Source organism: Equus caballus, chromosome 8, assembly GCF_041296265.1.
Source record: "Equus caballus isolate H_3958 breed thoroughbred chromosome 8, TB-T2T, whole genome shotgun sequence".
NCBI classification, from domain to species: Eukaryota; Metazoa; Chordata; class Mammalia; order Perissodactyla; family Equidae; genus Equus; species Equus caballus.
In genome coordinates, this window is record NC_091691.1 from 22,808,107 (window position 1) to 22,835,780 (window position 27,674).

The window sequence follows — 27,674 nt, forward strand, 5'->3', positions numbered from 1 at the left end:
GTATCTACCACTCAACTTCAACAATCACCAAGGCTATTCTTGTTTCATCCTCTGCCATCTCCACCCCGCCTGCTCTGGATTTTCCTGAAGTAAATCCCAAACGGATCATTTCATCTATAAATATTTCATTTACGTCTAAAAACAAAGACTTAAAAAACACACACAATACCATTATTATCACATTTAAAAAACAGTTAACTATGACTCCTTTAATATCATCAACTATCCAGTCAGAATTCAAATTTCTTTTTTTTTTTTAGAAGATTTTATTTTTCCTTTTTCTCCCCAAAGCCCCCCGGTACATAGTTGTATGTTTTTAGTTGTGGGTCCTTCTAGTTGTGGCATGCGGGACACCACCTCAGCATGGCTTGATGAGCGGTGCCATGTCCATGCCCAGGATCCGAACTGGTGAAACCCTGGGCCGCCGAAGGAGAGTGTGCAAACTTAACTACTTGGCCACAGGGCCGACCCCTCAAATTTCATTGACTGTCTCATAAAAAAAATTTTTTAGGGGCCAGCCCCATGGCCGAATGGTTAAGTTCATCAAGCCATGCTGAGGCAGCGTCCCACATGCCACAACTAGAAGGATCTACAACTAGAATATACAACTGTGTACTGGGGGGCTTTGGGGAGAAGAAGAAGAAGAAGGAAAAAAGAAGATTGGCAACAGATGTTAGCTCAGGTGCCAATCTTTAAAAAAAAAAAAGATGTTAAAATTTTTTTTATAATTTGTTTTTTCAAACAGGGATCTAAATAAGGTCCAAACACTGTAATTGGATGATGTGTCTTTTAAGTCCCTTTCAATCTATAGATTCCTTTTTCATCTTTTTTTCCCCTCGAAATTTATTTGTTGAAGAAACTGAATTGTTTGCCTTGTGAAGAGTCCCAGAGTCTGGACTGTGTGAGTGGCTGTCCCTCAGTGGTGCTGTTTAACACATTCCTTGAAACCCTGCATTTCCTGTAAGTTCGAAGTCCCCACTAGACACTTGGTCAGATCCAGGGTCAACTGTGGGGAGTATCAGGAGGCCTGGAATGTCTGGCTGTCTCTCTGGGTGATGCTGGCACCACTGATGCTTATTTTCCAGATGCACTGATGCGTTAGGGGTGGCAAGTTGGTGATGTGCCACTTCTATCAATCTGTCCGGGATGATTCTCTAAACAGAAACTTTCCTTCATCAATTATTTGGTTAGCCTGAGATATAATTTGTATAGGAAAGGTGGGATAAATGCTTGATGTTTTTTTTTTCCTTTATTTACTGATTTTCAGAATAATGGGTTGCTTCCCTAGGCATCCTCCAAAGTCACAATGAGCCTTTGTCTCTCTGTTTTAGTATCACTTTTTACTCACGGATTTAAACACACTTGAAGTGTTTCCATCCATTTCAGCTAACATCCTTATTGGTCATCCACGCTCCCTATCGTTACCAAGTAGGGGCCTATTCAGGTTGGCTCCCGAGTCCTTTAGCGAAAACCCTGCCAGTCTTTGACAACTTCCTGACTTTCTGGTATGACTAGATGTTCCAGGTTCATCTTGTAGATACCCTGCCCTGACATGAAATCAGCCACTTCCCCAAGACGGCCTGGTTCCTTTTGGTGGGAATGGAATTTCAAGATTATAACGTGAGCATCTAGGGGTACTTAATGCTACTGCATTCGTCACAATTCGAGGGCTCTTCACGGATTCTATCTGCTTGCTTTCCTTTCCACAAAGGAAGCAAAGTTTAATCTGCCTTTCTATCTTCTCAAATAATTTATGATATAGATTATTTCATCTGCTACCCAATAAAATTTACAATTAAAACTAATAACACTGTGCCATCCCCACATGTACGTGTAAACACTCTGAGGTGTACATGCATAGACACATTCACCCCACCGTCAGTTCTAAGCAGCAATACTTAACTCGTCTTCTCCAAAGTTCAAACTTACGAGATACAACCTAGAACTCCCAGCTAGTTCCATAAAGTATTGTCCCATGTATGTGAAAGCACCATCAAAAAAAATACAACAATCCCTTTTCGCCTTTAGCAATACTCTTACTGGGCAATTTGGTAACATCTACAAAAATTTAAAATGCACATACTTTTAACCCAGCAATTCTAATTCTGGGAATTTATCCTTCAGATATATTCACACATGTGTAAGAAAGGATGTTCACCAACCACTATTTGGGACTGCAAAAATCTGCAAATAATCCAAATATGCATCAATAGAGGAAGTGGGTAAATAGATTCCAGCATAGCCATACAGTGGAACGTGCTATAGAACCCAAAAAGAAGGATGCAGACTTGTACATATTCATGTGGAAAGGTCTCTATGAAATACTGTTAAGTGGAAAAAAGCAAGAAATTTGCCTCATATAGTTGTTAAATATATATATGATAAGTATCATATATATATGAGTGTAGACACAAATATTTCATAGGAATTCTTAAGCATAAAAAATTCAAAAATCAAGGTACTGAAAAATACATGTAGGGTGCTCACATTTTTGTAAAAATTGGAGAGAGAGAGAGAAGACAGATATACAGAAAAAATTGGGAGTCCCAAGAAACTCTTTTTTTTTTTTTTAAAGATTGGCACCTGAGCTAGTATCTGTTGCCAATCTTCCTCTTTTTTTTCTTTTCCTTCTTCTTTTCCCAAAAGTACCCCCAGTACATAGTTGTATATTCTAGTTGTGAGTGCCTCTGGTTGTGCTGTGTGGGACGCCCCCTCAGCATGGCCTGACAAGTGGTGCCATGTCCGCACCCGGGGTCCAAAGCTATGAAACCCTGGGCCGCTGAAGCGGAGTGCGTGAACTTAACCACTCGGCCACGGGGCCGGCCCCCCAAGCAACTCTTAACAGCAGCTTCAAGAAATGGTGCTAAGAAAGGAAAGTAATTTTATATTCTTCTATGTGACTGGGTTCTTATCATGTATGCTTTTACTGTAAAAATTGTTTGTATGTCATTTTAATAATTAAAAAAACAAGTATAAATACTTTAAAGACTATATATGATATATCCTTAACGACAAATGGTTGAATTAACTGAATCTGGTAGAATTCTGGCCAAACAGGTCCCTCTAAAGCCTCTGAGGCCTCGGGAGGGCTCCAGGGGGAGAAGCCTCGCGCTGGGACTCAGGCCACCCCCACCTGTGAGCGAGCGCTTGTAGATGCCCTGGAGGATCGCCGCCACCCGGAAGAAGGAGAAAGCCAGGTAGAAGTTCCAGTTCTCGATGGGAGGGCTCCCCGTGTGCCGACAGTACATCCTGGAATACTCCTCTGCGGTGGGGATGCCCAGCTGAGTCACATCGCAGTCACTCAAACCTGAGGCGACAGACAGAGCCAGGCCTGGGCAGTCACTGCGTCCACACTCCCCTGTGGCCCGCAAGAATTTAAATTCTGCAAATCACTTCCTCCCTGGGAAATTAGCTTCACAATAGTTCAAAGGGCTAGCTCCTTATTTACTGCTCTTCCTCCCCGAGATGGCTGCACTCCAGGCACGAAGCTATTATTCAGAAATTGGCTCTTAAAAGTTTCAGACTAAATTGGCAGGAAAGGAGGGAACGAGGGGCCTCCAATTCTCTCGGGACCACAGTTCAGGGTGGATGCATATTATTCTCCATCAGTTATTTGAGAAAAAATGATATTGAAAGCAAGATCCCATCAAACTATGAAAAAGCTGATTACAACCAATAAAAAGTTCACTGAAATGCTTCATTTGTAACATTTTCACGGTTTGGAAGTATGTGATATATCCCATTGCTAGGACTATACCTAATATGTAGGCAAAGATATTACTACAAAGATGCTCACTGTATTTTTGCGGGAGCAGGGAAAATTACATTAAAAAAATTGGAAACAAATTAAATATCCAAATAGGAATCAAACCAAACATCTTGATTAAGTTAATTCTATACAATAAAATTCTATGCCAACATTAAAAATGAGCTGTAGAAGAAATACTTAATGGCATGAAAACATGTCCAAAGTATATAATTAAGTGAAAAAAAGCAGGTCATAAAGTCCTCTAATCACATTTTTGTTTAAAAAAAATGTATGTATACACATAAAAAAGATGAGAAAAAGAAAATGTCAGCAGTGGTTATCTCTGGGACTACTGATGACTTTAACTATTTTCTTTTGGCTCTAAAATTTTTAAATAAATTTGTATTTTTCTAATTTAAACAACCAGACAGAAGTTAGTTGGATGAAAGCATAAGAGGTGCCTAGACACACACGCTCCTCACTTAAAATACATGCTATACCCATTCCCGCATTGTGACGGGAAGGTGTTCCAGGACCTCAGGCCACGTACCAGCCCCACCACAACCCCCTTCAGCAGAGCCTGCCCCAGCGCTGTGAGGATGGAGCTGGCTCCACCCCGCCTCTCCCCCAGCAGCAGTTCCTACCTCGCAGGATGGGAAAACTGGATGGCAGGTAGTGAGCTAGGCAGCTGAAGGCCACATCAGCAAGGGGGTCGCCCAAGGTAGAAAGTTCCCAATCAAGGACAGCAAGCACCTCGGTCTTTTCTGGATGGAACAGCAGGTTGTCCAGCCTGAATGGGCCACAGAAGGGATGGAGACAGCTCTAGGGGAACAGCAGTGGGGTGGACTCTGGGCTGGGTGTATTCCGTCTGCCCCTCCAGATGCACTCCCCACCCTCTCGGCCCCTCTGCGCCCCGGAGCCTCAGCTGTGGGCTGCCTGCATCAGCTCCTTTGCCCTCTGGCTCCGTTGGGCTCAGCCAACGGGAGACAGCAGCAGGAGATGGGAATAGGGCCTGGTTATTTATCCCCCCAGCTCCCTCTCAGCAGACAGCTGAGGGCCCCAGCTTTGTCAGGTGGCCCTCTCCACACAGCTACCCTCCCCAGGTCCTGGTGATTACTCCTTCCCTGTGAGGGTTTTCAAACAGGTCTGCAATTCTTTGACACTCCGGCACAAAAGGGAGAGTCTTACTCCTCATCCCTTGAAGCAACTCGCTAAAGAATAACAAATAGAATGCAGGTGGAAGTGATGCTGAGTGACCCCCGAGACTAGGTCAGAACAGGTGATCAGCTCCCGCCCAGCCCTCTCTCTCTTGGAACACACACCTTTGGAGCCCCAAACCACCAGGTAAGAGGTCCAGCTACCCAGAAGCTGCCATGCTGGAGAGACCACAAAGAGACAGGGAGGGAGGCCTGAGGACCCGGCCATTCATGAATTCTCTGCCCCAGGGCCAGGCATGTGAGTGAGCCTTCGGGTGATTCCAGCCCCCAGCCTGAGAGCCACCCCAGTGGAAACAAGCTATCCTGTCCCCAGACAGCAGAATCATGAGCAAAATAATTGCTGTCCCTGTTGATCGCCACGCAGTTTTGAAGGAGTTTGTTATGCGGTAGTAATGACTGGAGCACACACTCGCACCTTCAGACCTAGGGCCGGTATTAACTCCTGCAGTGGCACAGGACAGGCCCCATCAAAAAGAACTGGGCCAAAACGTCAACAGTGCCAAGGCTGAGAACCGTGCCTTAAAAGGCCGTGCATGGGCAGGTCCTTCGTAACGGGAACACTCAGCCGTAAGACAGGCCAAGACAAGCTGCTTCGTTTCCCCTTCAAGCGCCCTTTCCATCATTTCCCCATCACAATATCCACCCCTCCTCGGGCCGTGTCTACCTGAAGTCCCCATGCACCACCGTGGTCTTCTGCTGCCTGGGAAGGTGCAGCGGCAGCCATTCGATGAGCCTCTCCATAGCCGGGATGGTGCTGGTTTCTGAGGCTCGATACTGCTTAATCCACGTTTGCACCTGGCGTGGAATATAGTCCCCTGAGGGAAAGAGGAGTAGAACACGGTGGGCCATTTCAACAACCTCCAAACGTTTTGAAAATTAGCCAGTGCAGTGAAACCCTCTGTACTGCTCTGTGGCATCATCTTCCTATGATGGAGAACTTCCCATATGGTGCTCCTGTCACCCCCATGTGGAAGCTCCCAGCTGTATTGTCCTGGCTGGATCAGTGTGATCTGGGCACTGTTCCCGGCCACATGGACTCTAAGCCTGATCCCCGGCCCTCTCAGAGATCCTATGAGCTTCCTAACAGCTTTTAATAGATTCCTTTTGGTTAAACAACAGTGGTTGGCTAAAAGCATGGACTGCCTGGGTCGGAATTTCAGCTCTGCCATTCTCTAACTGTGTGATCTCAGGCAGGTTACTTAACCTCTCTGTGCCTTAGTTTCACTATCCATGAGATGGTCTTCTTAGAGTTGCTGGGAGGATAAAATATGTAAAGCCCCTGGAACTGTTCCTGGCATGCAGTAAGCAGTACATGAGTATGTGCTATCACCGTTTAGTTGTTTGTTAAGAAACCCAAGAGACAGCACAGTTGAGAAACTTGCAAGTTATATCTGGGACCAGACACCGGCAGGAGTTCTAGAGTCAACCTGGCTCACAGTCAAGGTCTTCAATGGGTTTAACCCCTCTGGCCTCCACTGCTTTATTTGTGTGCGTACACTGACACCCATATTCATAGCACTGTTGTGAAGTCTACATGACATCCACATACAGCAGGCCACATACACTGCTGGCACACAAGGCTGCTCAATGAATGCTGGCCATTATTATTGTCAATTGTTAACTGTCACTATTAATATAATGAATAAACAATGTATAGGTCTCTGGTTCTGAGCCAAGCCTTCACCCCTCATCGGAGAGAAAAATGGTTCCAGAGGCTGAAGGTTTTAAAGACGAGGATGGAGAGATCAAGCTCCCTCTGTGCAGTCCACTGCACGCACGCGTGAAGCCTCTGGATACCTGCCCTTCAGCTGAGCCATGAGAGATGGAGACCAAAATCCACAAGAATTTAACCCAAAACAAATCACGCCTTTAGAACTAGCTTCTAGGGGCCAGCCCCGTGGCTGAGTGGTTAAGTTTGTGCACTCCGCTCCAGCGGCCAGGGTTTCGCTGGTTCGGATCCTGGGCGTGGACATGGCACTGCTCATCAAGCCACGCTGAGGCGGCATCCCACATGCCACAGCTAGAAGGACCCACAACTAAGAATATACACTATGTACCGGGGGGCTTTGGGAGAAAAAGGAAAAAATAAAATCTTTTAAAAAAAAAAAGAACTAGTTTCTAGTTCTCAAGAGTCATAGGAAATAGAAGAAAGCAGTAAATGAAACCATAAGGAGCTAACAGACAAATCTATAAGACAACTGGCTGGCGTTTCAAAAAATTCACTTAAAAAAACAGGTAGGAGGAGGGATTATTCTAGATTCCTTGATCGGACACCGATTTGGGGAAAAGAAAACCCACTTATAAAACATATTCAGGGGAGGGCCCAGCCCTGTGGCCAAGTGGTTAGAGCTCTGTGTGCTTGGCTTCGGCAGCCTGGGTACATGGGTTTGGAACCTGGGTAGGGACCCACTCCACTCACCCACCACCCTGTGGAGGTGTCCCACATACAAAATGATGGAGGAAGCTTGGAAACAGATGTTAGCTCAGGGCGATTCCTCCTCAGCAAAAACAAAAACAAAAATAAGTAATAATAAAAAAGACATTCCAGGGATAAGGAGGAAATCTAAATATGGACTGGGTTTTAGATATTCTAGTAAAATGGTAAATTTTCTTGGATGTGGTAATGGGATTGGGGAATATGCTTATTTTTAGGAAATACACACAAATATTTGGGAGTGAAGTGTCACGGTCTCTACTTTTTTTTTTTTGAGGAGGATTAGCCCTGAGCTCATATCTGCTGCCAATCCTCCTCTTTTTGCTGAGGAAGACTGGCCCTGAGCTAACATCCATGCCCGTCTTCCTCTACTTTATGTGGGACGCCTACCACAGCATGGCTTGCCAAGCGGTGCCATGTCCACACCCAGGATCCGAACCAGCAAACCCCGGGGCCAGCGAGAAGCAGAACGTGCACACCTAACTGCTGTGGCACCGGGACAGCCCCATGGTCTCTATGACTTTGTTAATTGTGCAGATACATATTTAGACAGAGAGAGAGAGACAGATAAGTGAATATGGCAAAAGTTAACCATTGTTAAAATTAATAGTGGGTATTTATTCATTGTACTATTTCAAGTTTCTGTAAGTTTGAAAATTCTCATAAGAAGTCCAATACAAAAACCACAGGCACTGAGCCTTTCAGGAAGAGGACTCTCGGGAAAATTTCCTATATGGATTTGGGACCCCCGGCCACCCCATACCCACCAATCCGGCTGCACACATCCGCTTCTCGTGGGAAGCAAATGCAGCTGTCCCTCTGGCTCTGTTGGCCGCTGGTCCCGAGCAGGCCCGCCAAGGCGCTGAAATGTCCTTCCCAAAGCGCCCGCCCCTCTGGGATGAGAAAAGAAGACCCTGTGCTCCCTGCAGGTCCTTAGTGGAAAGCTTCTTTGTGATAATTAGACTGTACCTAACGGGTCTTTGTCAAAAGGCTCTTTTGATTAAAAACCATGTTTGTGTGTTTTTCCCCCCTTTTTTAAACAAATTTAAATGTGTTCTCTTGAATAGATAATACATTCACATGGCTTGAAATTAAAGTGACAAAAGGGAATGCAGTGAAGTCTTTCTCCCACCCTTCTGCTCAGCCACTCAGCTCTTTTTCCCCAAAGGAAACCCACGTGACCCATCTCTTAGGTATCCTTTTGGAGTCTTTCTTCACTTGTGCAAGCAAACATGTAAATTTATTCAAATATTTAAATTTATTCAAATATACTCCATTTTACACAAATGGGAGTATCTAAATATAGCCAATGCCCCGCCCAGCAGCTGGGTTCCTGACATAACTTGAGAAATTGCAGGATTCTTGAAAAGGAAGATCTGACGTCCCTGTAGCTGGATCAGTGAATCTGAAATACGATGAAGCCACTTTAGGCTATCAGGCTCAAAACACAGCCAGTTGCCCAGGAAGCTGGCTTGGGTCACATGAAATCACACCAGATTTCTGCTTTGTGTCTTCATGCTAAGAAGTCAGTGGCAAGAGCATCAAAACAGTCCACTTAAAAAATAAAAGGCAAAGGGTCCACTCAGACAGCACATGAGAGAGCCTTCCTAAGCTGCTCTCTCTCCAGGGCAGGATGGCTCACTGCCCAGTGCTCCATCTGCATGAGGCTGTCTTCACTCAAAGCACTGCGACAGCTGCCATCATCTGCTTTTCACATCAGCCCTGTGAGGGAGGCAGGGCAGGGCTTTTGTACGGAAACCTAACCATTGAGAAAACTATGACAAAGTAATGTGACTTGCCCAAGGTCATTCGACAACCTAGCATCTGACTTCTGGCCCAGTGCTCTTTCCATCTTGAAACAATGGATCAATATAGGCAACATCTGTTGTCTTTGCCTTCTGGCCCTTTTACTGGTCACTAGGGCTGCCAGACAAAATACAGGAGACCTCGTTACATTTGAATTTCAGATAAACAAATACATTTTTAGCATATTCCCCAATGCGACCACCAAGACCCCGACTGAATCTGTATCTCTGGTCAAGAGGTTGGAATAGAAGGGGATGACATGGAGCTGACTGCACTTGGGAGGGTGGAGGACCCCTCAGTTTGAGCTGGTAAGTCAGCAAGCCTGCTCGTTGGAGCAAAGTGTCTCCAACTGTTAGTTACGGAGACTCGGATCATGCACCTGTGAGTGGTGGAACTTCAGGGAACTCGGCAGAAACGTGTTAAGAAGAGGATGGACACTGGACATAGATTGTAGCCTTGGATAGAGTCCTACAGAAAACAGGCACGTTTTGGTCAAAAGCAGAGAAAGAAGAAAGTACAGCTTAGCTGAGAGACTGTTTTTGACGATGGCCAGGAATCCACCCTGGTCAAGAGTCAGATAACCTTGAACTCTGCAGGGCAGAGAAGTGAAATTCTTGGGCTTGTGCTAAAGTTTTTGTGCAAAGGCATTAAGACAATTGTGATGATGGTTATAAAACTGTGTGTGTTTGTCAAAATTCACAGAACGCTACACTTCAATACACCTGACTTAAAAAAAAAAAAAGGGGGCCAGCCCCGTGGCCGAGGGGTTAAATTCACGCACTCCACTTGGGCAGCCCAGGGTTTCACTGGTTCTGATCCTGGGCGCGGACATGGCACCGCTCATCAGACCACGCTGAGGTGGCGTCCCACATGCCACAACTAGAAGGACTCACAACTAAGAATATACAGCTGTGTACTAGGCGGCTTTGGGAAGGAAAAAAATTTAAAAATCTTTAAAAAAAAACAAGAAAAAACCTGACAATACCAAATGCTGGCAAGGATGAGGAGCAACTGGAACTTTCAGACATTAAAAAAAGGCAGAAGCAAACTATACCAACAAAACACCCTGGGCATAATGGCAATTAAAAAATCTATCCCTGTTGAAAAGAATAGTTAGGAGGGGGGCCAGCCCGGTGGTGCAGCAGTTAAGTTTGCACGTTCCGCTTCAGCAGGCCTGGGGTTCGCCAGTTCAGATCCCGGGTGTGGACCTACACACCACTTGTCAAGCCATGCTATGGCAGGCATCCCACATATAAAGTAGAGGAAGATGGGCACAGATGTTAGCTCAGGGCCAATCTTCCTCAGCAAAAAAGAGGACTAGTGGCAGATGTTAGCTCAGGGCTAATCTTCCTCAAAAAAAAAAGAAAAAAAAAAGAATAGTTAGGAGGAAGGGTGAAAAATGGAGAAGTAAGTATCTTAAATACTGTCGGTCTGTATCAGAGAAAAGTAAGATTTAAATGATCTAGTGAGATAAAAGTTGCAGAGAAGAGAGATTCTGTTGTCCGTGACAGGATCTATCCCAGGACAAAATGTCTACAAAAGCGACACCTCCATCAAACGGGAACTGGACTTGCAAGTAGGAAGCTAATAAGCCCACCTCACATTTAGCAAGCGCTTGGTACGTTAGCACCCTGACACTGTGCAAACCCTAAAAGCAGAGGCACGAATGAGGAATCAATCAGCGCAAAAGACAGGCAGCCTCCTGCTCACCAGGCTTCCCATAGTCTTCCAGGCCGGCGGCCTTGAGGTCCACGCTGTGAATCTGGCACAAGACTCTGTTCATGGCCGTGTATATGGCCCGCCTCTGGCTGGGCTCCAAGCCTGGCAGAGAGGGGTCTTTGTAGACGAGGCCTGGGCAGTACTCCATCAGATAGAAGGGGGTGCCGACGATCCTGGGAGGGACACAGACAGGGTGTTTCATGGCCCACAACACGGCAGGCTGCGAGTCCTGGCACCGCTCTTTCTGTCCTGTATGGACGCTTTGAGTGCTGGGGAAGGAGCGCAGACTCAGAGCACCGGACATGTGCTTCTTCCTCTGCACACAAGCACGGGGGGTTAGAAGTACCCCCTGGCCAGACCAGTCCCCCGGCACAGCCCTGTCTGGACTTCTCTGCCAGCACACCGCTCTTCTCTCCAGTCCACTTGCAGCCGTGGAACTGGCTGAAGTGCAATAGTACAGGAGAGCTGCACGTTGAGGGAAGGGGCCTGAGTCCTACAGAACCAGGTTTAAATCCCATCTCTGCCCTTCCTAGCAGTGCGATCCTGAGAGACTTCCTAACCCTCTCTGAGCTTTGTTTTTTCAATCTGTAAACTTCAAAGGGTAGTTGTAAGAATTAAGGGCAGGGCTGGCCAGCAGTGCAGCGGTTAAGTTCGCACGTTCCGCTTCAGTGGCCCAGGTTCGCACATGGCTCTGCATGGCAAGCCACGCTGTGGCAGGTGCCCCACATATAAAAAAAAAAGTAACAGGGCCAGCTCCATGGCCGAGTGGTTAAGTTCGTGCGCTCCGCTGCCGCGGCCCAGGGTTTGGATCCTGGGTGCGGACATGGCACCGCTCGTCTGGCCACACTGAGGCAGTGACCCACGTCCCACAACTAGAAGGACCCACAACTAGGATATACAACTATGTACAGGGGGGGTTTGGGGAGATAAAACAGTTGTTAGCCCAGGTGCCAATCTTTAAGGAAAAAAAAAAAGTAGAGGAAGATGGGCATGGATGTTAGCTCAGGGCCAGTCTTCCTCAGCAAAAAGAGGAGGATTGGTGGCAGATGTTAGCTCAGGGCTAATCTTCCTCAAAAAAAAAAAAAAAAAGAATTAAGGGAGTAAATATATATGGAGTGCCTGGCACTCATGTCTGGTTCCAATGAGGGTTCAATAAATATCCCTTCTTCTTATCGTTATTTTTATCTTTATCCAGTAATATGGATGGCACATATACCACCCTATAGTATTAAAGGGACACACCAAAATGTCATTAATCCATGTATTAGTCACTACTAGAAATCAGTTTACTATTCCAAAAAGTTGTTTTGAAAGTTCACCATTATAACTGCTGATCATCACTTGAACATGGGCTAGATATTAAATTATTGTTAATTATCTTAAGCGTAATAATGCTGCTGTGATTATAAAAGAAAATGTCTTTATTCTTAGGAGATGTATGCAACTTACTTTGAAAGGTTCAGCCAAAAATAATTTATATATATATAAAATATACTTATTTATTCTATACAATATTTATAAAATAATTATTTTCTAAAATTATTTTATGTAATTATTACTATTTATATAAAATTATTTTATATATATTATACGTACACACATATATACAGTACACATATACATACATACACATATATAGAAAGCAAATGTGGCAAAATGTTAACGTTTTAATTTAGAAGTGTAAATGGGTGCTCATTATACTATTTTTTCCTTCTTTCAACTTTTCTGTATGTTTCAAAATTTTCATAATTAAAAAGTTGACGGGCCAGCTCAGTGGCCCAGCGTTTAACTTCACATGCCCCACTTTGGTGGCCCAGGTTTCGCCAGTTTGGATCCCAGGCGCGGATCTATGCACTGTTTATCAAGCCATGCTGTGGCAGGCATTGCACATATAAAATAGAGGAAGATGCGCACAGATGTTAGCTCAGGGCCAGTCCTCCTCAGCAAAAAGAGGAGGAGTGGTAGCAGATGTTAGCTCAGGGCTAATCTTCCTCAAAAAAAAAGAAATATCTAAAATCAATAACCTACATTTCCATCTTAGGAAGTTAGAGTGAGAAGAGCAAATGAAACCCAAATCAAGGTGAAGAAAAAATATTTCAAAAAATAATAACAATAATTAAAAAGTTGAGAAAAAAGAGACTCAAAAAGCATATTACAAAGCAGTTTAAAAAAAGTTCAGAAAGATTACAACAAAAAATTAACATGTAGGCAAACAACATGAAACTAAACGGCTCTATATTTTTAGAATGCTAAAAAAGATGTTCTCTATCAATTCTCACAAAAGCAGGTATTTTTCTCTTTCTTTTTTTTTTTTTAAAGATTTCAGCCATCTGTTTTATTTCATTATTACTTTTTTTTTGCGTGTGTTGAGTGCAGAATGTGCACCCTCAACTGCTGCGCCACCAGCCGGCCCCTCTTTCTCTTTCAAGATAAAGATTCGGGAACTTCTAGGGGAGGTTGCTATAAAGTCTCTTTTCTCTCCTACCAAAATTTTATTTGTCTTTACTCTGGCAAATTGCACTTTGAGTTAGTATACTAACCATATATGGGCTTTTCTCCTCTGCAGCCTGAATACGCAATAAAAAAAATCAATCTGAACATTACCTTGAGTCTTCACAGAGGTCAAGAACTTTGGGAACAGGCACTCCAGCTTTCGCAAGGGCTCTCATTATCCTGCCAGAACAAAGGAAAACGGGCGTCACTGCTAACTGCACTGATGAGACTCCTTGAAATTATTTTCCTGATTTAAAAATTAGTACATGCAGAAATTGAAATGGAATTCTAAAAAATATTCAACCGTGCCAAAAGTAGGCAAGAAAAACAAAAAACAGCGGAAACAAACAAAAAACAAATAATGACATTATAGACCTAAATCAAACACATCAATTATTACATTCAGTTTAATAGACTAAACATTCCAGTTCAAAGACAGAAATTGTCATACCGGATAGAAAAGCAAGACCAAACTATACGCTATCTACAAGAGACATGCTGTAAATATAAAAACATAGATAGAAAAAAAAAAAGTAGAAAAAATGCAAGAATGGAAACGGAAGTACCATGCAATTGGCAAGCATAAGAAAGCTGGCATAGCTATATTAATAATCAGAAAAAAAGCCCAAGGACTTGGAAATCATATAAGGCACTTCCACATAAGCCAGAGATCAAAGCAGGAATCCTAAGGGAAATTGGAAAATATTTCAAACTGTAATAATAAAAATACAGGATGTCAAAATTTGTGAGATGCAGACACGCTTAGAAAGTAATTTATAACTTTAAATAACCATATTAGAAAAGAAGGAAGATTTTAAATCAACGGCCTAAGGTTACACCTAAGAAGGTAAAAATAAAGCCAGAGTGAGCAGATGGAAGGGGCAAAGGTGAGAGCAGAGATAAACGAGACAGAAAACAAACTATTTGTTTGATTTAACAAAACCAAACACTGGTTCTTTGAAAAGATCAACACAACTGCTAAAGCCCCAGCTGGAGTGATGAGAGACAGAATATGAATTATCAGTCAATACCAGGAATGATAAAGAGGGGAACTCACTGCAGATCACACACACGTTAAAAGGATAAGAAAGGAATATCATGAACAATAAATTTGATAGCTTAGACAAAAGCGACAAATTCCTTGGAAACTACAACTTACCAAAACTGAAACAAGATGAAATAAAATATCTGAACAGCCCAATCTTTTTTAAATTGAATTCATAATCAAAAACCTTTTCCTAAAGAAAACTCCAGGCTCATGGGTTTACCGGTAAATTCGATGAAACATTTAAGGAAGAACTTTTTAAACAGAAAAAGAATGACTCCGTTTTATCACCGGCAATTGGCTCCTGCTTTTGCCTGGAGTGTCCTTTCCCCTCTTTAAGTTCTGATGATGACACCTAGACCTTCTTTCAGGAGACAGCTCTCCCCTACTGTAGGTCCACATGGTTTGGGTGGGACTGACCCAACACCAGGGATGGGCATAAGACCCACATATGACCAATCTGAACAAGGCATCCTCCTGACCACAGAGACTGGTTCAGGGACAAACCTGCCACCCAGGATGGGCCAATGAGTCAGTCACGGGAAGTATGCTGGAATGTTAACTGGGGTTACTGAGGAAAGAAAGTTGAGAGATGGAGAGAGAGAGAATGAATGGGTCCTGATGACATTATTTGGGCCCCTGAATCCAGCCATGCCTAAAAGATTTAAATTATGAAGCCAAGAAATTTTACCCCCCTCTTCTTTTTTTTTAATGCTTAAGTCAGGCTAGGTGGGTTTCTGTCACTTGTAACTGAAGACTACTACTAACATGCTACCCAAACATGACCATGGTAAACATTTTGGGTGTTCCTTTCCAATTTTTCTTCTTTTCTTTTCTTTTTTTTGGTAAGGGAGATTGGCCCTGAGCTAACATCTGTTGCCAATCTTCCTCTTTTTTGCTTGAGGAAGATTGTCCCTGAGCTAACATCCGTGCCAGTCTTCCTTTATTTTGTATGTGGGATGCCGCCACAGCATGGCCCAACGAGCGGTGTGTAGTTCTTAGCCCAGGATGTGAACCCCAGACTGCCAATGTGGAGTGCACGAACCTAACCACTGTGCCACTAGGCCAGCCCCTCCTTTCCAATATTTTTGTTTCTATGCATAAGTCTTAAAAAAAATAGCTAAGATACTATGTATACTTTGTATCTGTTTTTATTACTTTAAAATTTTATCATACACATTTTTGTGTTATTATAGGCATACTTTTATTGGCTGCAGTAATAGCATAATCATTAAGGCTGGGCTATGGACTCTCACAGTCCCTGGGGTGAAGCCAGATTCCATCACTCACAGGTTAGGTGTGTGTCCTGGGCATGGTGCTTTAAGCCTCACTTTCCTCATCTGTAAAATGAGGATCAGAGTAGTAACACGTCACGGAGTTGTTGTGAGAGTGTTTTGAATCAATGCACTCAAAGCATTTATCCAAGTGCGTGATGCATACTAAACCCTCGATGAACGTTAGCTGGTAACGACTACTGTTGTTGCAACAAATGGATATACCTAGGTTTACTTAATCATTTCCCGATTATGGGGCTTTTAGGGTGTTTCCAATTTTTTATTATAAAAAACACTGTGGTGAACATATAAATACATAAAGCTGTCTTCCCTATTTAGAATTATTTTTTTAAGAGAGATCCCTTAATTGGAATTATTAAGTCTAAAAGTAAGACTACTCTGAGGTGTTTAATAAGTTATCTCATACTGTTTTCTAAAACAGTTGTTCAAATTTACATTTGCATTTTGTAGGCAGATACTATATTACGTTTCATCTTCAAATGCACATTTTATTCCTTTACTAAAGTGGAAATTCCGTGCATTCCTGGACTTTTGGAATGTCATTCTAGCACTCCAGAATTCCTCAGTACCTCTGTACTGAGGAACTCTCTCTCTAATCATTAGAAGGACTATCATTAGAATGATTAGAGAGAGTTCACAAGCAGGATGCATACAACAGAGTGCTGGTTTTACTTTTTTTTTTGCTGAGAAAGATTCACCTTGAACTAACATCTGTTGCTAATCTTCCTCTTTTTTTGCTTGAGGAAGATTAGTCCTTTACTAACATCTGTGCCAGTCTTCCTCTATTTTGTATGTGTGTCACCGCCTCAGCATAGCTGATTAGTGGTGTAGGTCTGTGCCCAGGATCCGAACCCATGAACCCAGGCCGCAGAAGTGGAGCAGGCTGGACTTAACCACTAGGCCATGGGGCTGGCCCTTGGTTTTACACTTTTAGGGTCTCTCTTCTGTAAATACATACCTGCTATTTTGTGGGCACACATACAAACGCTCAGAAACTGCTACAGGTTTTCCTGCAGACACACCCCTAACTTCATAACCGTCAAGCATCAGTCTCTGCAACACTTGGAGGAGTCAGATTCCAGGACCAAGAAGTGCAGGGGAGAGATAGTGAGCGGGGGCGACAACCAGGGGGCCGGGAGCTGAAAGCACTCCTTTCTTATCACTCTCTGCAACTTTCCTCTGCAGAGCACAACAGGCAGGAAGGCAGGAAAGAGGAAGACGAGGAGGGAGTCTCCGGGAGAGGAAGCCCCACTCGAGAGCCCATTCACAGCTTCGAGCCCATTCACAGCTTCGACACTCACTCTCCAAGAGAATTGCAGCTGGTTTTTTTCAAACTAATATGTTTAAATTCTCCTGTATGCAAAGCAAACTATTTTATTTGGAATGGGTTGTAGTATATTTACTCTTTGAAATATTTTATTATGGAAAATTTCAACCATATATAAAAGAAGAGAGATTCATGTAATGAGCCCCATGAACAGTTTCAACAACAATCAACTCATGGCCACGCTTGTTTGGGCCACAGCCCCGCTAATAGACTGCTTTTAAGATGAAAGGGTAAGACTAAAGAGTATCTCAGGCCAGCCCTGGTGGCCATTGGTTAAGTTAGAAGTGCTCTGCTTTGGTGGTCTGGGTTCAGTTCCTGGGCGGGACCTACACCACCTGTCTGGCAGTGGCTGTGCTGTGGCAGTGGCTCACAGACAAAAAGAGGAAGATTGGCAACAGATGTTAGCTCAGAGCGAATCTTCCTCAGAAAAAAAAAAAAAGAATATCTCACTAACACCTTTTTTAATCTAGAGGTTCCAAAAAAAGTCTAGTTTAAGTATAGACAAGAGAAAACAAACTTCTGAATAAAATTAGGTTACATGTTCTTATTTGAAATAATTTTGGACAGTCACACTTGTAGTTTCAAATGTCTCAAGGCACTCCAATGGAGTGCTCAGGGATAAGCTGCGGAGGCTGGTGGGCGAGTGCACTCTGTGCCCGGGGATCTACCTGAACTCTCTCTCTACTGCATGGGCGGATGGCAGGAGTGTCCCCGGGGGTTTCTTCCTCAGAACCAGCTGATGGTTTGCCAGCCTGATGTAGTAAGTCGGATTTGACTGCCCGTGCTCAAACTGAAGGAGTTCCATTGGGCCTGCAAGGGTGAAAACAAAGAAAACTCAAACCAGCTCTGGAGCACAGATCTGGACAGACGTGCTTTCTTTTTAATGAGTCCCGCATTCGGGATGCAGAATATCCTATTTGGGATGCACCATAAGAAAAGCACCTCCTGCCTGGGTACCAGAAGTGACTGAATCCCAGGCTTACCCTGCCTGCTCGGGCCCAGAATCACCTGCCGTCCATGTGGCAGAGGTCGCTCAATTTACACTACAATAACTTCTCACTTTGTGCGGGTGTCCTATTTGGTCCCTCTTGCCAGCTCCTGCTCCGTGGAGAAAAGCTTTTTCGTTCTGTCTATCAGCCACAAGCACAGCCATGGCAACCCATCCTGCTAAATGGAACGCTTCGAGCCTGAGGATGAAAAGCATCCTTGTGCGTCCCTCGGCCCATGCTTGGCCAAACGCCGCCTGACACTGGCGCTCTGCAGAGGCCTGCAGCTCGAGCCAAAGCCGCCTTCATGAGGTGCACTTTCCCACCCCAGCGGGTGGAACTCTGTGGCTCCCTGACAGAAACTTCCTAATTAACCCGCAGCTTCAGAACAAGGCTGAACTCTGGATGGAGATTCACTTCACTCGGTCAGAAGAGCAGGGAGGGAGTTTGCAGGAGCTAGCTGGCCTGGGCACAAAGGGCCCCTGAGCTCTGCAGAAGCGCTACAAACAACCCCACCACTGGAAAACACCATAAGGTGAAGCGCCACACAGAAAGACTTCTTCAAGGATCCAGTGAGTGAGGCGCAACTGTGTCACCAGGTAGAAACTTCAGAAGCTCAGGAGGCACTTGTTTTTCTGAGGGTGGAATGTGAAGAACAAGAGAGAGAACTTTGAAGAGATGGAGACAACTTGTCACATTTTAAATTCATGCAACTTCTAAGTCACCCTCACAAAAGAGGCTGTCATCTCAAAAAACTCAGAAACGCTTCAACGCCCCCGGGCACAGCTGGCGGCCTGGCCTCAAGTTCCCCTCCTCCTCTGCTGCTGCCACTCCACACTCTCGGGGGTAGGGGGAAGTACACTTGGGGACCCACAGAAAAGGAGGTTCATGCTTTTTCCCCAAGCAAAACTGAAAGCAGCACTCGGATCCGCTGGGCCCACGGCTCTCCTCACCACAGCGCCTCTCTGTCCCCAGCACACTCCACCAGGGTTTGACTGTGAGGACCAGACTGAAGGGGTAGCCTTTACCAAAATACAAAAACTTCAATACCTGTGGTTTGGGTCCCCAGGAAGTCTTGGAGGTACTTCTTCAAGGAATCTTTTGGAATTTCCATGGTCTTTCTCACAGGCCGAGTGTTTGGAATCACCTTTCTCAATGTAAAACCCAAAAGAGTTTCCAGTTCCTTTACTGCAGTCTCTGGGTCATCAACCTGGTTTCAAAGAGAGAAGTGAACAGGTACCACCGTCAACCCTGACCTCTCCTCCTGTCTGCTCCCTAAGAGGGGAGTTTTTCAGAGGGAAATATCCACGGAGTCAGCTCTCTGAGCAAGGACTCTGGAGCCAGGATATTCAGCTAATGAGGAAGCCGTGGAATGAGTTTCCTCATCCTAATCACATTAAACTGTCTTCTCTGCTGGGAAGAGCCCGGTTAAGAGGCTACGATACTCCCTCACGCAGGAGGACAGAACGTCGTGCTGCAGCATCCACTCCGTCCCGGCGAGCCCATCAGCCTCACAGTGAAAACCCAAACAGAGAAAGCTGGACTGAGACCCTCTCTCATGTGGCTTCTCACGCTTCACAGCCATGACCTGCGGTGGCCTGTGTGGCTGCTAGAGCCTGGCTCCCCACCCAGAACAGCATCACTAGGACAGCCTGACTGCCATCCCAAAGGTTTTAAGCCATTCACCTCTTTGTGTAACTCTTTTCTCACACTGTCTTCTTAGTATGTGTTTGTCTGACTTCCCATTAAAAACACAAGCAGCTAGTCATATAGATTTCATAATTAATAAAACATAAAGACTATAGCAGCATGGGGGAAAGCCACTAAACTCAGCCACAACTAGGAATGTGAGAGGACTGCGCAGAAATGCTTTAGGCTAGTGCCTGGCACACAGTAGGGGTTCAAAAAATAGTGACCATTACCTTAATGGTGCGAATACCAAGGCTGGCAGCTGCCTTTACATTCAGTCCAAGATCATCAAGAAAGATGGACTCAGAAGGCTGCAGGCCAAGCCGCTCCAAGCAGAGCTTGTATATCCTGGGGTCCGGCTTGCAGATACCCTCCAGGCAGGACTCCACGACCTGAGGGAAGCACAGGAATGAGAAGCGAATGTCCCAAATGTGGTGCTCCCACATGGACGCTGGTATAATTTTTGAAAAGAAGAGCAGAGGAGGACAGTTGAGATTTGTTGTAACAAATAACTTAAGACTATTACAATACAGGGGCCAGCCCCATGGCCGAGTGAGTGGTTAAGTTCACATGCTCCACTTCGGCAGCTCAGGGTTTCATCGGTTCAGATCCCGGGTACGGAAATGGCACCGTTTATCAGGCCATGCTGAGGCAGCGTCCACATGCCACAACTAGAATATACAACTATGTACTGGGCGGCTTTGGGGAGAAGAAGGAAAAAAAAGAGTGGCCACAGATGTTAGGTCAGGTGCCAATCTTTAAAAAGAAAAGAGTGTTATGATATAAAATGGTATTTTTTTTTTTAAGATTGCCACCTGGGCTAACGTGTTGCCAATCTTCCTTTTCTTTTTTTTTTCAAAGATTGGCACCTGGGCTAACAAGTGTTGCCAATCTTTTTTTTTTTTTTCTGCTTTATCTCCCCAAACCCCCCCTGTACACAGTTGTATATCTTAGTTGCACGTCCTTCTAGTTGTGGGATGTGGGACGCCACTTCAACGTGGCCTGACGAGCGGTGCCATGTTCGCGCCCAGGATCCGAACCCTGGGCCGCCACAGCGGAGCGTGTGAACTTAACCACTCGGCCATGGAGCCAGCCCCAATGGTATTGTTTTTTAAGTTGAGTGATTTGGAAATACTGAGTTACAACCTGGGGGCAAATTTAGAAAACCAAAGTTCTGGTTCAGACAGTGATCTTGTGCAAACAGCAAAGGCACGATGCGCCTCAGTTGCATCATCAGTAAAACAGGGACACTAACAGCCACCTTACCTGTCTTAGTGGTTGTTGTAAAACCTAAATGAAACTTGGATGATTTCCAAAATGACAAAGCATTTTGCTAGTATTAGATATTGTGGCTTCACAGAGCAGAAGAAAAGCTGGACATTTCAGCTTTAGGGAAAGTATTTCACCATTTCTTCAGAAAGAAGGCACTGTTTACTGCTACAAAAGAGACATAACCTTAATGTCTATATTTCAGAAGTTAAAAAACAGCCACACTCAGTTCAGACAGATCAATCGCACAGGAGGGCTGTCGCAAAGAGACTGTCAGTGGCAAAGACACTGCTCCTTTCATGCCAAGAGCCTCCTACGCCAACAGCCTTGTTTCAGCCGTGTGTCTGATCTGGAACTGGGGGAGCGGCTGAGGGCTCAGGAGAACCCTGAAAAAGCCATCTCAGAGTCAGGCCTTCGCCGACCCAGCAACCCCGGGAAGTCCTCTCGCACCGTCCTCAGGGCTTAATCCTCTATAAAATGGGACTCACCTGGCCAGAGAGCCCAACAACCAATACCCTCTGGTCTACCCTAAGAATAGAACTGCGGTAAATCCCTGACTCGCTCCTGGAACGACCCCCCCTCTCCAAGACCAAGCACAAACCTGAGGGCCCCTCCCTCTACGCCACATTCGAATTATTCAGAGCTGGGTGAGAGCTGCCTTTTTAGGTAAATAAATGTCCTGCATAGACTGGACCTCTCTTTCCATTCTTCCTGTCTCCTAAGGACCTGAATGAGCCGAAGAAAACAAAGAGGCTCCTTCTAAAGCAAACGTCAACAGTGGGTGGCAGAGAAGCTGGGTGTTTCAGCACCAATCACTGAATCAAGCTGCAGGAAAGTAGCACAGCTGTGCCCGGCCGAGAGAAGGGAGGAGAGAGGGGACAGAACCCATGGGGATGGGGCCAGGCTCTGACGGGCAGACATCTCATCTCCTCTCATCAGTGATTATGTTTTAGGTGAGGAAGATTGGCCCTGGGTTAACATTCCTTGCCAATCTTCCTCTTTTTGCTTGAGGAAGATTGTCCCTGAGCCAACATCTGTGCCAATCTTCCTCTGTCCCTGAGCCAACTCTGTGCTAATCTCCCTCTATTTTGTATGTGGGACAGCACCACAGTGTGGCTTGATGAGTGGTGTAGGTCTGCACCTGGGATCCGAACGTGTGGACCCCAGGCTGCTGAAGCAGAGTGTGCAAACTTAACCACTACGCTACTGGGCTGACCCCTGAAAAAATTCTTAAGACTTAAGTTTGACAAGATCCCTGGCCTTCTCCTTCTGTTCTGTTTCAGAAAATGAGAAAGCTCTGGAGATCTGTTTCACAACAATGTGAATATACTTAACACTAATGAACTGTATCCTTAAAATGGCTGAGATGGGAATTTTTTTTTTCTGCTTTTTTCCCCAAATCCCCCCAGTATATAGATGTGTATTTTAGTTGTGGGTCCTTCTGGTTGTGGCATGTGGGATGCCGCCTCAGCACGGCTTGATGAGCGGTGCCATGTCCACACCCAGGATCCGAACCGGTGAAACCCTGGGCCACTGAAGCGGAGCGTGTGAACTTAACCACTCGGCTACCAGGCTGGGCCCTGGTTACACTATCTTTACCCCTATCAAAATACTTTTTTTGCCTTATAGCTTTAGAAAACAAAAACCTAAACACTTTCTCTTGAGGAAATGGGTTTTCAAAACTCCAGATCTTCTACAGACCAAAAATATGAAAAGCCATCAGAAAAGCTGCTGGACGGCAGATGCCAGAGAGTTTGTGAAATCTGAATGAACACGTGCATGGTTTTACAGAAGCTCACAGGCCTTTTAAATGGCAGCTTCTAGTTGCAGGGCCCAATATGAGCCTGGCCAACTTAATTTGTCCAGATGAACATATCCCCATAGCCACACTGGATGGAAGGAGTCTCTGAAAATAATCACAGTATACTGAAGCCTTAACTATGTGCCAAGCATTGTACAAAGTATAGAATGTATAGCCTTTGCATACATTTTTCTCTGGGATCCATGCAGCTACCGTATGACAAAGAAACTGCTATTCCTGAATTACAGGTGAGGAAACTGAGGTTCAGGGAGGCAAAGCTATGGCCCACGGTCACCTGGCTACAAGCTCCAGAGACAGGATTGAAACTGGCTGAGGTCCCTGAGCACTCAGAGGGGAGGGAGCTTGGTGGAAGGCTGTGTTGTGGATGAGCGGGGAAACCAACAATCAGGGCGGGTATGGAGCCAGGAAAGCTGTACAGAGGGGAGAGAACTCTGTCTGTGAGGGGCTTTCCACAAGGGGGAGGGAGGTAGAAGGTGAAAACAGCATTAGGTTGGGCAGTTAATTTCCAATGCTTGTGCTTTGAATTTCCACCTGTCAATTCTACTAGATTTTATGTCCTGTAATAGCACTATCTAACAGAACTTTCTACGATTATGGCAATGCTATATCTGCACAGTTCAAGAAGGAGCCACTAGCCACGTGCGGCAACTGAGCACTTGAAATGTGACAAGTGAGTATTCCAGAGAGAAAGGATTGTGTCTGTCACATTCAACACAGCATCCCTTCATGCCTAGCCCAGCGCCTGGCACACAGTAACTGTTCAATAAGAACCTGTTTTCCGACTCAGTGAAGTTTAAGCAAGTCATCCATCAATAATTCACATCTATCCCAGGATAATGATCTATTTTCTCTTAGCGAAGTAGGAAGACCATCTCTTGCCTCAGGATATTCTCAGGGTACTTCTAGAGTATAGCATCGTGTGCTGTGTCCAATACAGTAGACACTAGCCATATGTGATTATTTACATTTAAATTAAAATGAAATAAAATTCAGTGCCTCAGTGACACTAGCCACACGTCAAGTGTTTAACAGCCCTACGTGACTAGTAGCAGCCATACTGGCCATTTCCAGTACCGCAGAAAGTTTCACAGGACAGAGCTGGTCTAAGAATTAATGCCGTAGAAAGAGAGGGCAACGGGTTGGTCTTTGAAGAGAAAAGGTCAAAGGGCCATGAAGACGCAAGGGCTGACGGAAGCATATGTCATGTGATGACTAAGGTTCCAATTCAGAATGGAAGGGCCTCTCTAATGCTGAGGTTTCAACCAGCGATCAAAGCCCAGAAACGTCTGACCTTGCTAAGAGCTCAGCCATGTTCTAAAAGTCCTCTTTTCAACCTGTTATGCCGAAACCTAATTTAGCCAAGTGTCTGAATACAAAACCCACTCACTCAAGACCTGCTAAAAGGCAGTGTTTAATGTTGCATCCTGCAGCCAGGACAGAGACCCTGTCTTGAGCGTTTTGGATCACTGCAAGCTTACCACATCAAACTGTTTCCGGTCCAGAGGCAAAAAGCTTTTCCCATCGGGAAGATAAAAATTATTGCTCAAGACTGCAGTCCGCAGGCCTTTTGCCCGAATTTGAGTTATGGCCTCAGTCATCACTGGGAACTGCTTCGCCACTTGCTCACTGGTCAGCAGAGAGAAAAAGGAGTCCACAGGCACACGGGTCTCTGACTAAGAATGAGGGGGAGAGGAAAACCAGCAATCACTAAGAGCTAGGAGGACTGATCACCAACAGAGAAAATACACATTCCTCCCTCCTACTGCTACCTGGTTGTAAGAGCCGGGCCCTTGGCCTGCTGCCCCTGTGCAGAACTTTGCACACCAGGCTGTAAAAAGTGACTCAGAATTAGAGGTACAATGGTTAGGGAATTGAGCTATTTATATCAATATTCCAGTTAAATGAGTTCCTTATTTCACTCATGGACTGTCAATGTAAAAAGGTATCAGAACACCATAAGAGGATACATTAAACTCTAAAAGTGTATTGAGCAGATGTAATTTAATTTTTAACGATCCAGAAGACATTTAACAATTTGGTATTGCCTCAGCATCACCATTAGGAAGTTCAGTTTCTGATCTTTTTTTTTTTTTTTTAAATTCAATCTATGTGGGTTTTGAAAACTCTTATGTTATCATATTTCAAAATCTGCAAAGGCAAGTCTGCTATTTTACGCACACACACACATTTTATAACAGCTTTATCGAAACAAAATTCATATACCGTACAATTCAACCATCTAAACTGTATAATTCAATGATTTTAATATATTCTGGAAGTTGTGCAACCATCACCACAATCCATTTTGGAACATTTTCATCACCCTAAAAAGAAACCCCATACCCATTAGCAGTCACTCTCCATTCCTCCCCTGCCCCCAATACTCCCAGTCCTAGAAAATCACTAATCTACTTTCTGTTTCTATAGATTTACCTATTCCGAACATTTCATATAGTAAATGGAATCATACAATATGTGGTCTTTTTTTTTTTTTTTTTAAAGATTTTAGTTTTTCCTTTTTCTCCCCAAAGCCCCCCGGTACATAGTTGTGTATTCTTCGTTGTGGGTTCTTCTAGTTGTGGCATGTGGGACGCTGCCTCAGCGTGGTCTGATGAGCAGTGCCATGTCCGCGCCCAGGATTCGAACCAACGAAACACTGGGCCGCCTGCAGCGGAGCGCGCGAACTTAACCACTCGGCCACGGGGCCAGCCCCAATATGTGGTCTTTTTTAACTGGCTTCTTTCTTTCACTTAGCATAATGTTTTCGATATATATATAAATTTAAAATTATGGTAAAATATATATAACATAAAATTTACTATTTTAACCACTTTGAGTGCACAGTTGAGAGGCATTAAGTACATTCGTTGTTGTTCAACCACTAGCATCCATCCACAGAATTATATTTTAAATTATATGTTAGCAGGGTTATTGTGAAGGTTACACAAGCTTAGAACAATGCCCAGTATAGAGGCAAGGCTCAGTACTATTTTTTCAATAAGCTTTCTGATCAAAGCCGTTATGCAGACAGCGCCTGTTTCCGATGATCAACAGCTGACGGAGGGGCTTAGTAAAGAATGTGTGTACTTACTCACATAGGAAATGAAAGCTGAGTACCTAGGCTGGAAGAAATAGCTTAAATACTTAGAACGAATGACTAAGTTCTCACTTCTTTATCTGCAGTTTAACCAACTTAATGGAAGAGTGTTGCATCTACTTCTCTAGGCAAAAAGAATATGGAAATTCAAGTATGTTTATCACTCACAATCTCAGAGCAGAGTCTCCCAAATTCTTGCAGGAAATCTTCTGTTGTTAGCTCTCCTCTCATAAACGTCATCCAAGGCCCTTTGTCGCCACCCAAGATCAAGGCCTTCAAGATAGTTCCGGAGGGGATCTGATTTTGGACCTCCCATTCTAGAGGAAGGAAAGTAGGCCATAAGTGAAATACATCGACAAAGGGCTGGGGCTTGGGGAGCTCAGGGCAATGACATGCCAGTTCCTGTGGCATCACTGTGGTGCCAGGTGGGTTCTACTGGGAATTCGGGAAAACTCAGGAAATCCAAAATCTCAGCCTTGGATCGCTAAGGGAACAGCGATACTAATTTGTGTGACTGAGGGGATAGTGCTGCTAAGCGCTGGGTCCTTACCACTTGCTTGAGGTGACTGTGACCACTGCGTTATGAATTTCCTTCCCTGGCACCTTGTTAGCCGGCTCCTAGAAACCAGGTCCCTCTCACGGTCCTGGCACATGGTACGGAAGTGCATGAGGTAACAAGCCAGGCTCCGACAGCACTCCAAAACCAGCCCTGCATTTTGTCACCTGCAGTAACCCTTTACGGCAGTGTATCCGGCACATGGAAACAATCACTGGGGAGATGTTGTCTTTGTGGAATACAGAGGAAAATTTCTATCCACAAAGAGGCAGTGATGGATCAGCATTTGTGGATACTGGGAACACTTGGGCAGGGTTTGCTTTTTCTTGTACACGGTTGTTTTCCTATAATACAGCTGCTACAGGGCAAAAGTATATCTAGCATTCATAGTTATATCTAAGACATAATATACTTTACACACAGCTTTTGTTTTGATAAAGTAGTGCCTGTGCATTGAAAATATTTCACACAATATAGAAAGGTATGAAAAAAGAAAGCAAAATTACAAGAATCCCATTCTTCAGAAATAACTGATGTTACCAATTTGGTGTATGTCTTTTGAGAATAGCAAGACTTTTTCTTTTTTTGGTGAGGAAGATTCACCCTGAGATAACATCTGTTGCCAATCTTCCTCTTTTTTTTTGCTTGAGGAAGATTAGCTCTGAGCTAATCAACGCCCATCCTCCTCTATTTTGTACGTAGGATGCCTCCACAGCATGGCTGATGAGTGGAGTAGGTCCATGCCCAGATGTGAAGCCATGAGCCCTGGCCGCTGAAGCTGAAAGCACAGAACTTTAACCACTCGGCCACGGGGCCAGCCCCATGAGAAGAGCGAGACTTTTAAAACTCAATCCAAAGAATAATACTTCTTTAATTTTAGAACTAAAGTGTATAGCATTTTTTACAGTCTCGGAGTTGGCAAGCATGTGAGGAAGCTGGCACCCTCACACACTGCTGATGGGTGTGTAAACACGTACAACCTCTACGGAGAGCCAAATTTTAAATGCACATACGTTAGATGTAGTGATCTCACTTCTAGGAATTTGTCCTACTGATATATTTATAAAAGTAAGCAAAGATTATGTACAAGGCTGTTTGTGCAAATTGCTCATAATAAAAAGAATTAGAAACTTCAATGCATATTAATAAAGGGCTTGTTAAATCACTTATG

The 27,674-nt window shown here is 44.5% G+C and overlaps 1 protein-coding gene across 3 annotated transcripts in view; it reads right to left on the minus strand.

The window, feature by feature from the left end:
- ACAD10 (acyl-CoA dehydrogenase family member 10) overlaps positions 1–27,674 on the minus strand; it is a 50,499-nt gene that overhangs the window by 14,600 nt on the left and 8,225 nt on the right. For 2 of the 3 annotated variants that reach the window (XR_011420808.1, XM_014742196.3), the window contains exons 3-12: positions 26,116–26,264; positions 24,329–24,523; positions 19,993–20,151; positions 19,121–19,280; positions 17,753–17,894; positions 13,529–13,597; positions 10,916–11,097; positions 5,630–5,780; positions 4,393–4,538; positions 3,134–3,307 (exon numbers count right to left, since the gene is read on the minus strand). Coding sequence is in view for 2 of the 3 variants with exons in the window: in XM_014742196.3 (XP_014597682.1) it covers positions 3,134–3,307; positions 4,393–4,538; positions 5,630–5,780; positions 10,916–11,097; positions 13,529–13,597; positions 17,753–17,894; positions 19,121–19,280; positions 19,993–20,151; positions 24,329–24,523; positions 26,116–26,264 (1,527 nt within the window). In the remaining variant the exon portion in view is untranslated. The remainder of the gene's footprint in view (positions 1–3,133; positions 3,308–4,392; positions 4,539–5,629; positions 5,781–10,915; positions 11,098–13,528; positions 13,598–17,752; positions 17,895–19,120; positions 19,281–19,992; positions 20,152–24,328; positions 24,524–26,115; positions 26,265–27,674) is intronic. The other variant, XM_023648137.2, reaches the window with a different exon arrangement.